This window comes from Geotrypetes seraphini, chromosome 4 (assembly GCF_902459505.1).
Source record: "Geotrypetes seraphini chromosome 4, aGeoSer1.1, whole genome shotgun sequence".
NCBI lineage: Eukaryota > Metazoa > Chordata > Amphibia > Gymnophiona > Dermophiidae > Geotrypetes > Geotrypetes seraphini.
In genome coordinates, this window is record NC_047087.1 from 102,805,866 (window position 1) to 102,817,540 (window position 11,675).

At 44.0% G+C, this 11,675-nt stretch overlaps 1 protein-coding gene across 4 annotated transcripts in view; it reads right to left on the reverse strand.

Annotated features, from left to right (window-relative positions):
* The window catches only part of WARS2 (tryptophanyl tRNA synthetase 2, mitochondrial), an 81,831-nt gene extending 71,530 nt beyond the window's left edge, over positions 1–10,301 (reverse strand). The window contains exon 1 of one of the 4 annotated variants that reach the window (XM_033943684.1): positions 10,175–10,301. In XM_033943684.1, coding sequence (XP_033799575.1) covers positions 10,175–10,264 — 90 coding nt within the window. In that variant the 5' untranslated portion in view covers positions 10,265–10,301. Of the gene's footprint in view, positions 1–9,294; positions 9,654–10,174 lie in introns of those variants that run through there. The other 3 variants (XM_033943685.1, XM_033943687.1, XM_033943683.1) reach the window with 3 other exon arrangements.
* Positions 10,302–11,675: the final 1,374 nt, after the last annotated feature.

Here is an 11,675-nt window from a genome sequence, read left to right on the forward strand (position 1 = left end):
CATACAAAATAGTGATGACTGAATTAAGCAAACAATATTCCAGTGTTGCAAATGTCAAGCAAAGCACAGAAAAATGAAACGAGAGGAATGAGACAAAGAAGAGGAAGAAAAAGAAGATGACGAGGAAAATAAAGAGCAGAACGAAAACCTGAATAAAACTATCACGGAGAATTTGCAATAGAAGAAGAGACAAGGAAGAAGGAGACAGTCCTGGATTTTCAGAGGTTGACTCCCTTTCAGAGAGAGCCCATAATCTGATCTTATGCAATTGAGACACTTCACTGTTTACCTCTTTCCACTGAGAAAATGAACCATTTAGTCCTGGTTTCTGTTCTTGCCAGCTCCCCCTTTTATATGGTACCATTTTTGAGTAGATAAGCATGCAAGATCCCCACAACCACTTACGTAGTTCACAGACTGCATCCTTTTTCCAAATCCTGTAATGATCCTAGAAAAATCTGTTTTTATTTTTCATAAGAACATAAGAACATAAGAAGTTGCCTCCGCTGAGGCAGACCATAGGTCCATCCTGCTCAGCGGTCCGCTCCCGCGGCGGCCCATCAGGCCCATTGACTGAGCAATGGTCTATACCTATCTATACCCCCCAATCCCTTTTTCTTCTAGGAATCTATCCAAACCTTCTTTGAAACCATTTAGTGTTTTCTTGTCTACAACAGCCTCTGGGAGCGCGTTCCATGTATCCACCACCCTCTGAGTGAAAAAGTACTTCCTAGCGTTTGTTCTAAACCTGTCCCCTTTCAATTTCCCCCAATGCCCCCTTGTGCTTGTGGTGCCCCTTAATTTGAAAAATCTGTCCCTGTCTACTTTTTCTATGCCCTTCAGGATCTTGAAGGTTTCTATCATGTCTCCTCTAAGTCTTCGCTTCTCCAGGGAGAAAAGTCCCAACTGCTTCAATCTGTCGGTATATGGGAGATTTTCCATTCCCCTTATCAGTTTGGTTGCTCTTCTTTGTACTCCCTCAAGTACCGCCATGTCTTTCTTGAGGTACGGCGACCAGTACTGGACACAGTACTCCAGATGCGGCCGTACCATTGCACGATACAGCGGCATGATAACTTCCTTCGTCCTGGTTGTAATACCCTTCTTAATGATACCCAGCATTCTGTTTGCTTTCCTAGAGGCTGTGGCGCATTGCGCCGATGCCTTCAGTGTTGCGTCTACCATCACTCCCAGGTCTCTCTCCAGGTTACTAACCCCTAGTGGTGTTCCCCCCATTTTGTATGTGAACATCGGGTTCTTTTTCCCCACGTGCATGACCTTGCATTTCCCCACGTTGAAGCTCATCTGCCATTTTTCGGCCCACTTTTCCAGCTGCGTTAGATCCTTTTGGAGATCCTCGCAGTCTTCCTTGGTTTGAGCCCTGCTGTATAGTTTGGTGTCATCTGCAAATTTAATGACTTCACACTTAGTTCCCGCCTCTAGGTCATTTATGTAGATATTGAACAAGAGCGGTCCCAGCACCGACCCCTGCGGAACTCCGCTCGTGACCCCTTTCCAGTCTGAGTAGTGGCCCTTTACGCCAACCCTCTGCTTCCTGTTTGACAGCCAGTTTTTGATCCATCGGTGGACCTCCCCTTGTACCCCGTGGTTCCATATCTTTTTAAGCAGTCTCTCGTGTGGCACCTTGTCGAAGGCTTTTTGGAAGTCAAGGTAAATGATGTCTATAGATTCCCCTTTATCCACCTGGCTGTTCACTCCCTCAAAGAAGTACAATAAGTTTGTGAGGCATGACCTACCCTTACAGAAGCCATGTTGACTTGGTTTTAGCTGCCCATTTTTTTCGATGTGCTCACAGATGCCGTCTTTAATCAGTGCCTCCATCATCTTTCCCGGGACTGAGGTCAGGCTCACCGGCCTGTAGTTTCCCGGGTCCCCCCTTGCGCCCTTTTTGAAGATGGGCGTGACATTTGCTATTTTCCAATCCTCCGGGATCTCTCCGGTTTTTAAGGATAGGTTGCATATCTGTCGAAGTGGCTCCGCTATTACGTCTTTTAGTTCCTTGAGTACCCTTGGGTGAATGCCATCCGGACCCGGCGATTTGTCGCTCTTTAGTCTGTCAATCTGCTTGAGTACATCCTCTTGGCTTACCTCTAAATCGACCAGCTTATCTTCTTGGTCTCCTATTACGATCTCCTCGGGTTCTGGAATGTTGGTTATATTCTCCATCGTGAAGACTGACGTGAAGAACTCATTTAACCTGTCAGCTATCTCTTTCTCTTCTTTTACAACTCCCTTTCGGTCTTTTCAGTCTATTAATTTACTAGATCACCATAAGAATCTCCTAGAAATCATGCGGTCTATAAAGTTTGACCTTCCCCTAACTACAAACCCCTTGAAATCTGAATAATGAGAGTCTAAATATAAGATACGAAGCAAAGGCTTCCAAATAGCTAGGTTATCTCAATAATTCTTTGTAGTTGAAAGACAAAGGATTCTGGATGATAAGTAAATACCCCCTTTCCAAGAACTATTGCAGAAGTATGTCAATCACATCTTTCAACTCCACCTCCTTCCCACTGGAATCTACTGTTACCTTCAGTTTGTACCAAAGCAGTCAAATAGACTAAGGAAAAACAAAGGAGGGGAAGAGGAAATCTCCCCAACAAATCAATTTTGTTTTACTCTGTAAGAAATATGATTAAAAAAACTGTTAATAAACATGAAATCTCTTAGGTGGAACCAATAAGCCCCCTGTCTGTGTGCAACCAGCACTAATATAAATGGAGCTCTGAGACCTCTTTTTTTTGGCACAAATGATATTTCTTCTCAGGCTGGAAAAATAAAACCTCAGTTCTGAATACATATAGCTGTCCAAGGCAGAAAGACAGGCGAACAACTGACAGGGTGGGGCATCTGGAATCCTTTGCCCTTCCACTACAAAGAAAATTATTGAGGTAAGAATCTAATTTTCCCTTGCAGTGCAAAGGGCAAAGGATTCTGGACGATAGGTGACATACCAAAACAGTCCCTTGCGTCTAGGTTGGGACAGCTGAACCTGCCCTTAAAACCAAGGACCCAAAAATGGAGTCATCCTGCACCGCTACATCTAGTCTGTAAAATTTTGTAAAGGTATGGAGATTAGACCACATAGCCACTCTAGAAATCTCGTTGGGCAAGATCGCCCGGGCCTCCTCCCACGAGGAAGACACACTTCTCATGGAGTGTAATTTGAGAAAGATAGGTGGCTGATTTCCATAGCCAGTATAGGATGAAGAAATTGCTATTCAAATCTATCTAGAAATAGTCACTTTAGAAGCTGACCGGCCAAAACAAAAAGATGATAGTCAAAACTCATTGGTTTCTTCCAGGTAGCGGAGAAGGACTCTCCACACATCCAGCAGTTTCAAAAATGTATTCTGTGCCTTTGATGTCGTGGACTGAAACACTGGTAGATGAACTTCCTGATTAATATGGAAGTCTGAAACAACTTTTGGCAAGAACGATGGAACCGTGGTTAAGGCAATTCTGGCCTCTGTGATCTTGAGAAATGGCTCACTACATGATAATGTCTGTAACTCTGAGACTCTTCTTGCAGAAGTTATAACTACCAGAAACACCGTCTTAACTGTAAGATCTAGCAGTGACGCTTCTCACAAAGGCTAATGGGGCCCTTACTGAAGCCCTTCAGCACAATGTTAAGATTGCATGATGAAAAAGGCATAGGAACCAGAGGACGCAGTCTGAGCACCACCTTCAGGAAACTAGCTATATCCAGATGAGCTGCCAGTGAATCCTTTCCTAGTCAAGCTCTGAAGCATGAGAGACCTACAACTTGTACTTTGTTTATTTATTTGAATTTATATCCCAGAAGAGCTCAGAACGGGTTACAAGTTTACATACATAATAAAATATAACAGGATATAGTAATGTAGAGCATGACAATACATTTTAGATCATGACATGATGATACATAGGGGAACACGATAGTACTCAAAAAAGCATGCAATACTTAATATATGACAGGACAAGACCTCATACAGTGGTGGTGATGTTATGAACTTGGTATGACATTGCGGTAACTAATAGAGCTTGACAGTACATTATAGTGACTGAGAGTATGAAGTGTGGTGAGGCAGCACATAATAGAGTATGGCAGTGGATTATGATGCATGGCAATACATGGTATTGCAGGAATGTAACAGTGCATGGCCTGGTAGGACAATACAAAGTGTGAATGATAATATAAGCTGGGTATGGTGTAGCATGGAATGTCTGTCAAAGTGTGGAAGTGTCAGCAATAACAGTGAATGACAGTACGTGACATGGCAAGGTAATATGTAACAGTACGTGAGAAAATGTGTTAGTCATGATATCGTATGGAGTTAACCAACAATCCCTTGTCTAGCCCAGCCTTAAAAAAAACACAAAACCACAGAAACCGGGGCTCTGAAGGGTTCTATGTCCTCTGCCATGGCATTGTCTGAGAACACCAAGACTGCCCTGCCTTCTAGGGACTTTTCCATCATCTAAAACGCCAGCCGAATGGCTCTTAGCTGCAGACAATCAATCATTCAGAGAAAATAGTCCATCAATCATCAGCCTTGTATCGGATGCCCATTCCAATGGCCTCCCCAGCCATACAGGCTGGTATCCGTCGTTAAAGTTATCCAGGATGATATCTGTAGGGGTACTCCCTTTGAGAATGAGTACGATTGGAGCCACCAACGCAAACTCTTCCGTGCCTCTGCTGTCCAAGGAAGTGGTCGCTTTAGTGAGTCAAACTGTGGAGACCAGCGGGCTAACAGGGAATCCTGTAGGGGGCACATATGAGCCCTCAACTAAGGGACTACTACCTCTATAGTAGTATCCCAGAACCTGGAGTAATGCCAAGCTTTAGAAGCTTAAAAAGATACAAAAAAGAAGGCAAAAGATGTCAGTAAGGACTCTATGAGTGTGTCTATCAGCTAATCACTACTAACAGACCAAACCACACAAATACCAAATGTCAATTGAGGAGTAGGGACGCTCTCAGTGTGAGGTTATTAGCGACGGGAGAACAAACTCCAGCGCTTCCACTACAAAGACGGAGGTGAATCACCCCGCCTGTACACCATCATCGGGCGTCCCTAGTGTGCAAAATCAACTATGCTGAATTAATAACAATAAATAAGTCACAAACAGTGAACTAGTGAGAGAGTGAATCACACTGAAACCCCACTCATAGAGTCCTCCCCAGCCTAATCCCCAAGATACAAAATGAAACCACAGCCAACTTAGCTTTTAAAGGGAGCCAAATGAAGTCAATGAGAATTGCAGGAGACCAGAATAGTCATTGGATCAACCGGTTTCGGGTGAAACCCTTCATCAGGATCTTAAGGCTGGAGCAGAACCGGCTGGGAGGGAAGCAGGAGAGCCCGCAGAGGCAACTGACCGGGCTTAAAAGCAGATCCAAAATGACATCAGACACTTTCAACCAATCAGAAACAAAAAAGAAGAAAAAACAAGGAGGAGTCACCAAAAAATCAAACAATAGTATTCCACTCCACACATTCATTGAGGCCCCCCGGAATGACCGTGCCCAGCTTAAAAATCCAATGTTGTTCTCTCAATTGAAGTTGTGTCATTCTGTCTCCTCTGTAGGTATCAGGAATCTGTTCCAGCACCATCCATGTTAAGTGTTGGAACTCATGGCCCAATTGTAAACAATGGGAGACCATAGGAGCCGACTCGACAGCCTGGTGAAGTCTACTCTTGTGTTCCGTCAACCTGGTTTTGATCATTCTGCATGTGCGACCTACGTAGGATAACCCACAGGGGCAATTGATGGCATACACAACCCACCGTGATTCACAAGTGGTGTGACTCCTTAACTGAAATTCCCTGTGGGTATGAGGATCATGCCAACAAGACGCAGTGATAGTATTTGCACACATGGAACAACGCCCACAAGGTAGATGAGAGCCAGGACTGCTCTTAGTGACACGAGTAGACAACAAATTTTTTAGATTCCTGGGGCGCGAGAATGCAATGAGGGGGGGTTCCTGAAAGATAGAGTGGAAACTCAAAACCTGCCAATGTTGTCTGATGAGGGCAGCCATTTGTTGAGCCCGAGGGGAATATGTGACCACACATACTTGAAGTTCTGGATCAGAACGCTGAACATGATGAAGCAATAGTTCAGGATTAGCATGCCGGGCACGTAAATAAGCCCGTCTGATAGTCCACTCCGGGTATCCTCTTTCCAAAAAACGTTGAGATAAATCTCTGGCCTGGATTTTGAATTCAGCCAGAGAAGAACAAATCCGGCGAATTCTCAAAAATTGACCGACCGGAATAGCCTGTTTAAGTCTGAAAGGATGACAACTAGTAAAATGTAAATAGGTATTCCGGTCGGTCACTTTTCTAAACACAGACGTTATCAACTTTCGCGCACTCTTAGTCACCACCGTATCCAAATAAGTCACTGAAATAGCACTTGTAGTGGCAGTGAACTTCAAATGAGTATCCACTGAATTAAGCCAATCCAAAAACACATGAAAACGAGCCAAGGAATCCGTCCATATTAAAAACACATCATCGATGAAGCGAAACCACACCGAGATGACAGACATTCAAGTGGACTGGTAAAGGAAACACTCCTCAAAATTAGACACATACAGATTAGCAACACTAGGAGCCATGGCGGTACCCATCGCTACCCCGTGCGTCTGTAAATAAAATTCTCCTTGAGCTTCAAAAAAATTCCATTGCAGAACGAAAGAGGATAAAGTCTGCAAAAAAGAAGCAGAGATTCTGTTATCAATAGGCAAAGCAGACAAATTCTTTTCCACTATCTTTAACGCTTCTGCCTGAGGGATGTTGCTGTAAAGTGCTTCAAGATCCATGACTATCAAATAATCAGTGGACTGGACTTAAGTGCTCTGATACTTTTTAAGAAATGGGTGGTATCCCAAATGAACGATTTGGCTTTGACCACTTGAGGTTTGAGAAAGTGGTCTACCATCTTGGACAACGGCTCCAGGACAGTCCCACGCAAAGACACAATGGGTCTGCCCGGAGGGTTGTGCAAAGACTTGTGTATCTTGGGGACAGTATAAAATTGAGGAGTGCGAGTAGGGGTCTGGGTGAGAAACTTCGCCTCAGTTTTGGTAATCATGTTTTTTTCAAGAGCAGTTTGGACCACCTTAGCAATATCAGCTTGTAGGACGAGGGAGGAGTCAGACTCAAGCCTTCTGTACCATGCCGTGTTGGTAATATGGGCCTGTACTTGAGCTAGGTACTGAGTAGTAGATTGGACAACAAGGGCCCCTCCCTTGTCAGCGGGTTTGATGTCCAGGGTAGGATCAGTTCTCAGTGCTTGAAGCGCCTGGTACTGAACCCGGGTTAAATTGGTATACCTCTTAGGGTTTCCACCAGCCGCCATACGATTGACCTCCCTGAACATCAAATCCCTAAACACTCTGATATGGGGGTCCATATTCCCTGGTGGAACCCAATGAGACTTGCAGAATGATCAAAACCAGGTTGACGGAACACAAGAGTAGACTTCACTAGGCTGTTGAGTCGGCTCCTATGGTCTCCCATTGTTTACAATTGGGCCATGAGTTCCAACACTTAACATGGATGGTGCTGGAACAGATTCCTGATACCTACAGAGGAGACAGAATGACACAACTTCAATTGAGAGAACAACATTGGATTTTTAAGCTGGGCACGGTCATTCCGGGGGGCCTCAATGAATGTGTGGAGTGGAATACTATTGTTTGATTTTTTGGTGACTCCTCCTTGTTTTTTCTTCTTTTTTGTTTCTGATTGGTTGAAAGTGTCTGATGTCATTTTGGATCTGCTTTTAAGCCCGGTCAGTTGCCTCTGCGGGCTCTCCTGCTTCCCTCCCAGCCGGTTCTGCTCCAGCCTTAAGATCCTGATGAAGGGTTTCACCCGAAACCGGTTGATCCAATGACTATTCTGGTCTCCTGCAATTCTCATTGACTTCATTTGGCTCGCTTTAAAAGCTAAGTTGGCTGTGGTTTCATTTTGTATCTTGGGGATTAGGCTGGGGAGGACTCTATGAGTGGGTTTTCAGTGTGATTCACTCTCTCACTAGTTCACTGTTTGTGACTTATTTATTGTTATTAATTCTGCACAGTTGATTTTGCACACTAGGGACGCCCGATGATGGTGTACAGGCGGGGTGATTCACCTCCGTCTTTGTAGTGGAAGCGCTGGAGTTTGTTCTCCCGTCGCTAATAACCTCACACTGAGAGCGTCCCTACTCCTCAATTGACATTTGGTATTTGTGTGGTTTGGTCTGTTAGTAGTGATTAGCTGATAGACACACTCATAGAGTCCTTACTGACATCTTTTGCCTTCTTTTTTGTATCTTTTTAAGCACCTTTTGGCAAACGTATAGGAGTTTATAGTTAAGCTTTAGAAGCTGGCATTTGCAAGAGGTTCAGGATTTGTTCCCTGAGATTAGCCAGGCATGTCTGAGGAAGCTGGACCTAGCCCTCCACCATGTTGAAGCAAACTCCTAAGTACTCTAGACCAGTGGTTCCCAACTGTGTCCTGGAGGACCACCAGGCCAGTCGGGTTTTCAGGATAGCCCTAATGAATATGCATGAGAGAGATATGCATATATTAGAGGTGTCAGGCATGTAGATCTGCTCCATGCATATTCATTAGGACTATCCTGAAAACCCTACTTGCCTGGTGGTCCTCCAGGACAGTGTTGGGAACCACTGCTCTAGACACTGAGTCAGTTCCAAGTGACTCTTCTTGAAGTTGACTATCCAACCAAGGTCTTATAATAGTTGGACCACTTGAGCCATCGCTTGTTCCCCTTCCGTTCTGGACTGGGCTTCGATCTGTCAATCGTTCAAATATGGGTGTACCTGGATCCCTATCTATTGAAGCTGCACTGCTGCTACTACTACCAACTTTACTTTAGTGAAGGTTCAGGTTACCGTGGCCAGACAAAACAGCATTGCTAGATTGGAAGTGCCTTTCCAGGACATGGAATCTCAAGTATTTCCTGTGGGCCAGAAATATGAGCATGTGTAAATAGGCCTCTGTCAAATCCAGAGAGGCCAGGTATTCCCCCGGCGTCACTACTGAAATGACTGACCGAACCATTTCCAAAAGGAAATGAGGAACTCTGAACGCTGCATTCACTGACTTCAGATCCAGAATTTATCTCCAGTCATCTGAGCCTTTCTTGGTATCTTCTGGCCCTAAAATCCCTCAAAAAATGGATATTTTAGATACCTCCTTCCCCCCCCCCCCCCCCCGCCGCCGCCGCCGCCGCCGGCATAGGCTTCGATAGCCTGTACTCACAGATCTGTGCTGCTGCCTGCCTGTTTCAGATGAACAATGCCACCATGTAGAACAGAGAAGACTTCTACTTCTGGATTGGTTCTGTACATCCAACACTGCGATCTTCAGGTTGCCAATCTGGCCAGAGCCAGACCCCGACCTCAACTCCACAAAAAAATGTGAGTCACAATGGAGGGAGCGAAAGAATGAAGCCGGCACCCGTTGAGGCCCTTGGACCACCATGGTGCCAAACAGCCTGCACTTAAGCTCCTAATAAAACAGGAATGCAAGCTAGCTCCTAGGGAACGTACCTCGAGCTCTAAAAGAGAAACCAGGCTGGCTACACAGGGACCAAATGGTTGCCTTAGGAGCTGCAGGCAACTGCTGTGAGAGTCTGCATACTCTCTCAGAAACTGGGCAGCAGAGCCTCCAGGAAAAAAAAAAATGGAGTAAAATACTCAAGAAAACAAAAGTTGTCAGAAATCAGGAAACACCTTCTCATTTCGCTTGCAGAAGGAAAAACTGAAGGTGGAAGTATAGTCCACTGGGAAGGAAGATGAGCTGAAAAATGTAATTGACATCCTTCTGCAAAAGTTTGCGGAAAGGGAGTATTTCACCTATTGTTTGGAATCTTTGACCTTTGCACTACAATGTAGTTTAGTTGATAGGTTAGTTAAGTTTAGAGGTCTAGAATTAAAAGTTGATAAATAAAAATTCAATACTTTTTTTTAATAGGAATCGGTGTGTACACTACAACCCATAACACTACTTCTGAGTTTAAAATGCGGACTACATATCCCAGAATGCCAAAGCTGTAATTTTCCCCTCCCCCCAAGCGATGCAGCAGTAGCTATCATATGCTATCCTGCCCCGATCTGAGATCCCCGGAATGTTGATTTACCTGGACAGGCTGTACCGGGCCAGTACCAAGTACCCGGATCCAAGTTCTCTCAAAACGGCATACCACACGGCTAACTCTACGCAGCGCCATATTTGAACACGCAATAACATGAGGGACGCGACTCGATATGACGTCACGATGGAGGCGTGTGTATGAGTTTGATCTTGAGTAATCCTTATGTCTTTCGTTCTTCTGGAGACTATCGCAGAGATGTGTTTAGCGTCTGTTCATTTCTGAACAAATTTTGACTATAATTTATAGTACAGTGATCGTATGCAAAAGGGATCTCTCAAGGGATGCTTTCTTGTATTTCCCTTTGTTTTACAAATCACACATTTCTAGATGAAACAGCAGCAAAGTGGGGCTGCCTGATGATTAGTTACGCTAATCCTGCATTTAGCAAGCTAAGCGTATGTTCTAACAAAGGGTTTGTACTTTCCTGTTCCAGAATGAATACTGTGCAAGTAGGTGTCAACGTTCCAGAAGGATTGAGGACGCTGAATATTTTACGCATTTTCCTCTCCCCTGACCATAAATGAAGGAGTTTGCTCAATATTTTGCCTAGTTCAACATCCACTCCACCCACAGAGCTGGCTCCTATGAGCAAGTATGCTACACTTACAGTATATAGTGTAAAGCAGTAGGGATGCAACTTATACAGCCACCATGCTGGAGTAATAAGTTAAAAAGCAAACAACGTTTTGAAGGGAAATCCTGTGCTTCAGTTATTAAAAGTGGTGATATGCCTGTCTAATGTAGTGCTCACAGCCCAAAAGCTAAGAATTATCTAGTTCAAACTGACATTCACCAGACCAATAACTTTAGATTAAGGTTACCATATTTTTGGTTTGCAAATCTGCAGTGGCGTACCTAGGGTATGTGGCACCCGGGGCCCATCATTTTTTGACACCCCCCCCCCCCCCCTCATGGAAAAATTTTTTTTTTTTTTTTTTGCAATAACCATGAAATGGAATAAATGGTCAGAATAGAAACAGGCAGTGAAAATTTTCTTTTATTGAACCTCATTTATGTAACCATTATTCCAAACATAACATAACATAAATTATGTCGGAATTGTCATGACATCAGAAGTACATATGGAGTAGTTGCAGGTGATGCTTGGGACAGTTCTGATTATGTTAGTTTGGTTTTATGTGTTTTTTGAATAGAAGGGTTTTTATTTCTTTTTTTAAGGTTTTGTAGTTTGTGGTCGAGGTCAATAGGTTGTAGAGTTGGGGGTCAAGTGTTGCAGCTCGAATGGCTAGGAGGTTGTCGAACAGTTTTTTTCTTTTGACGTTTTTGGTTGGAGGGTGTGTGAATGGTGCGTGAGTTCTCCTATGTCTGTTTGAAGTGGATTGAATTATTTAGCTGAAGAAATTAGTTACCCCCCCATTCCACACACATTAATTCTCTTCCATTTTTGTTCCCATTATAAAAAAACACTGATAAGTTCCCAGGAAAAAAATACATTAAAATAAGAAGTGAAAACAAAGGCCCCTAC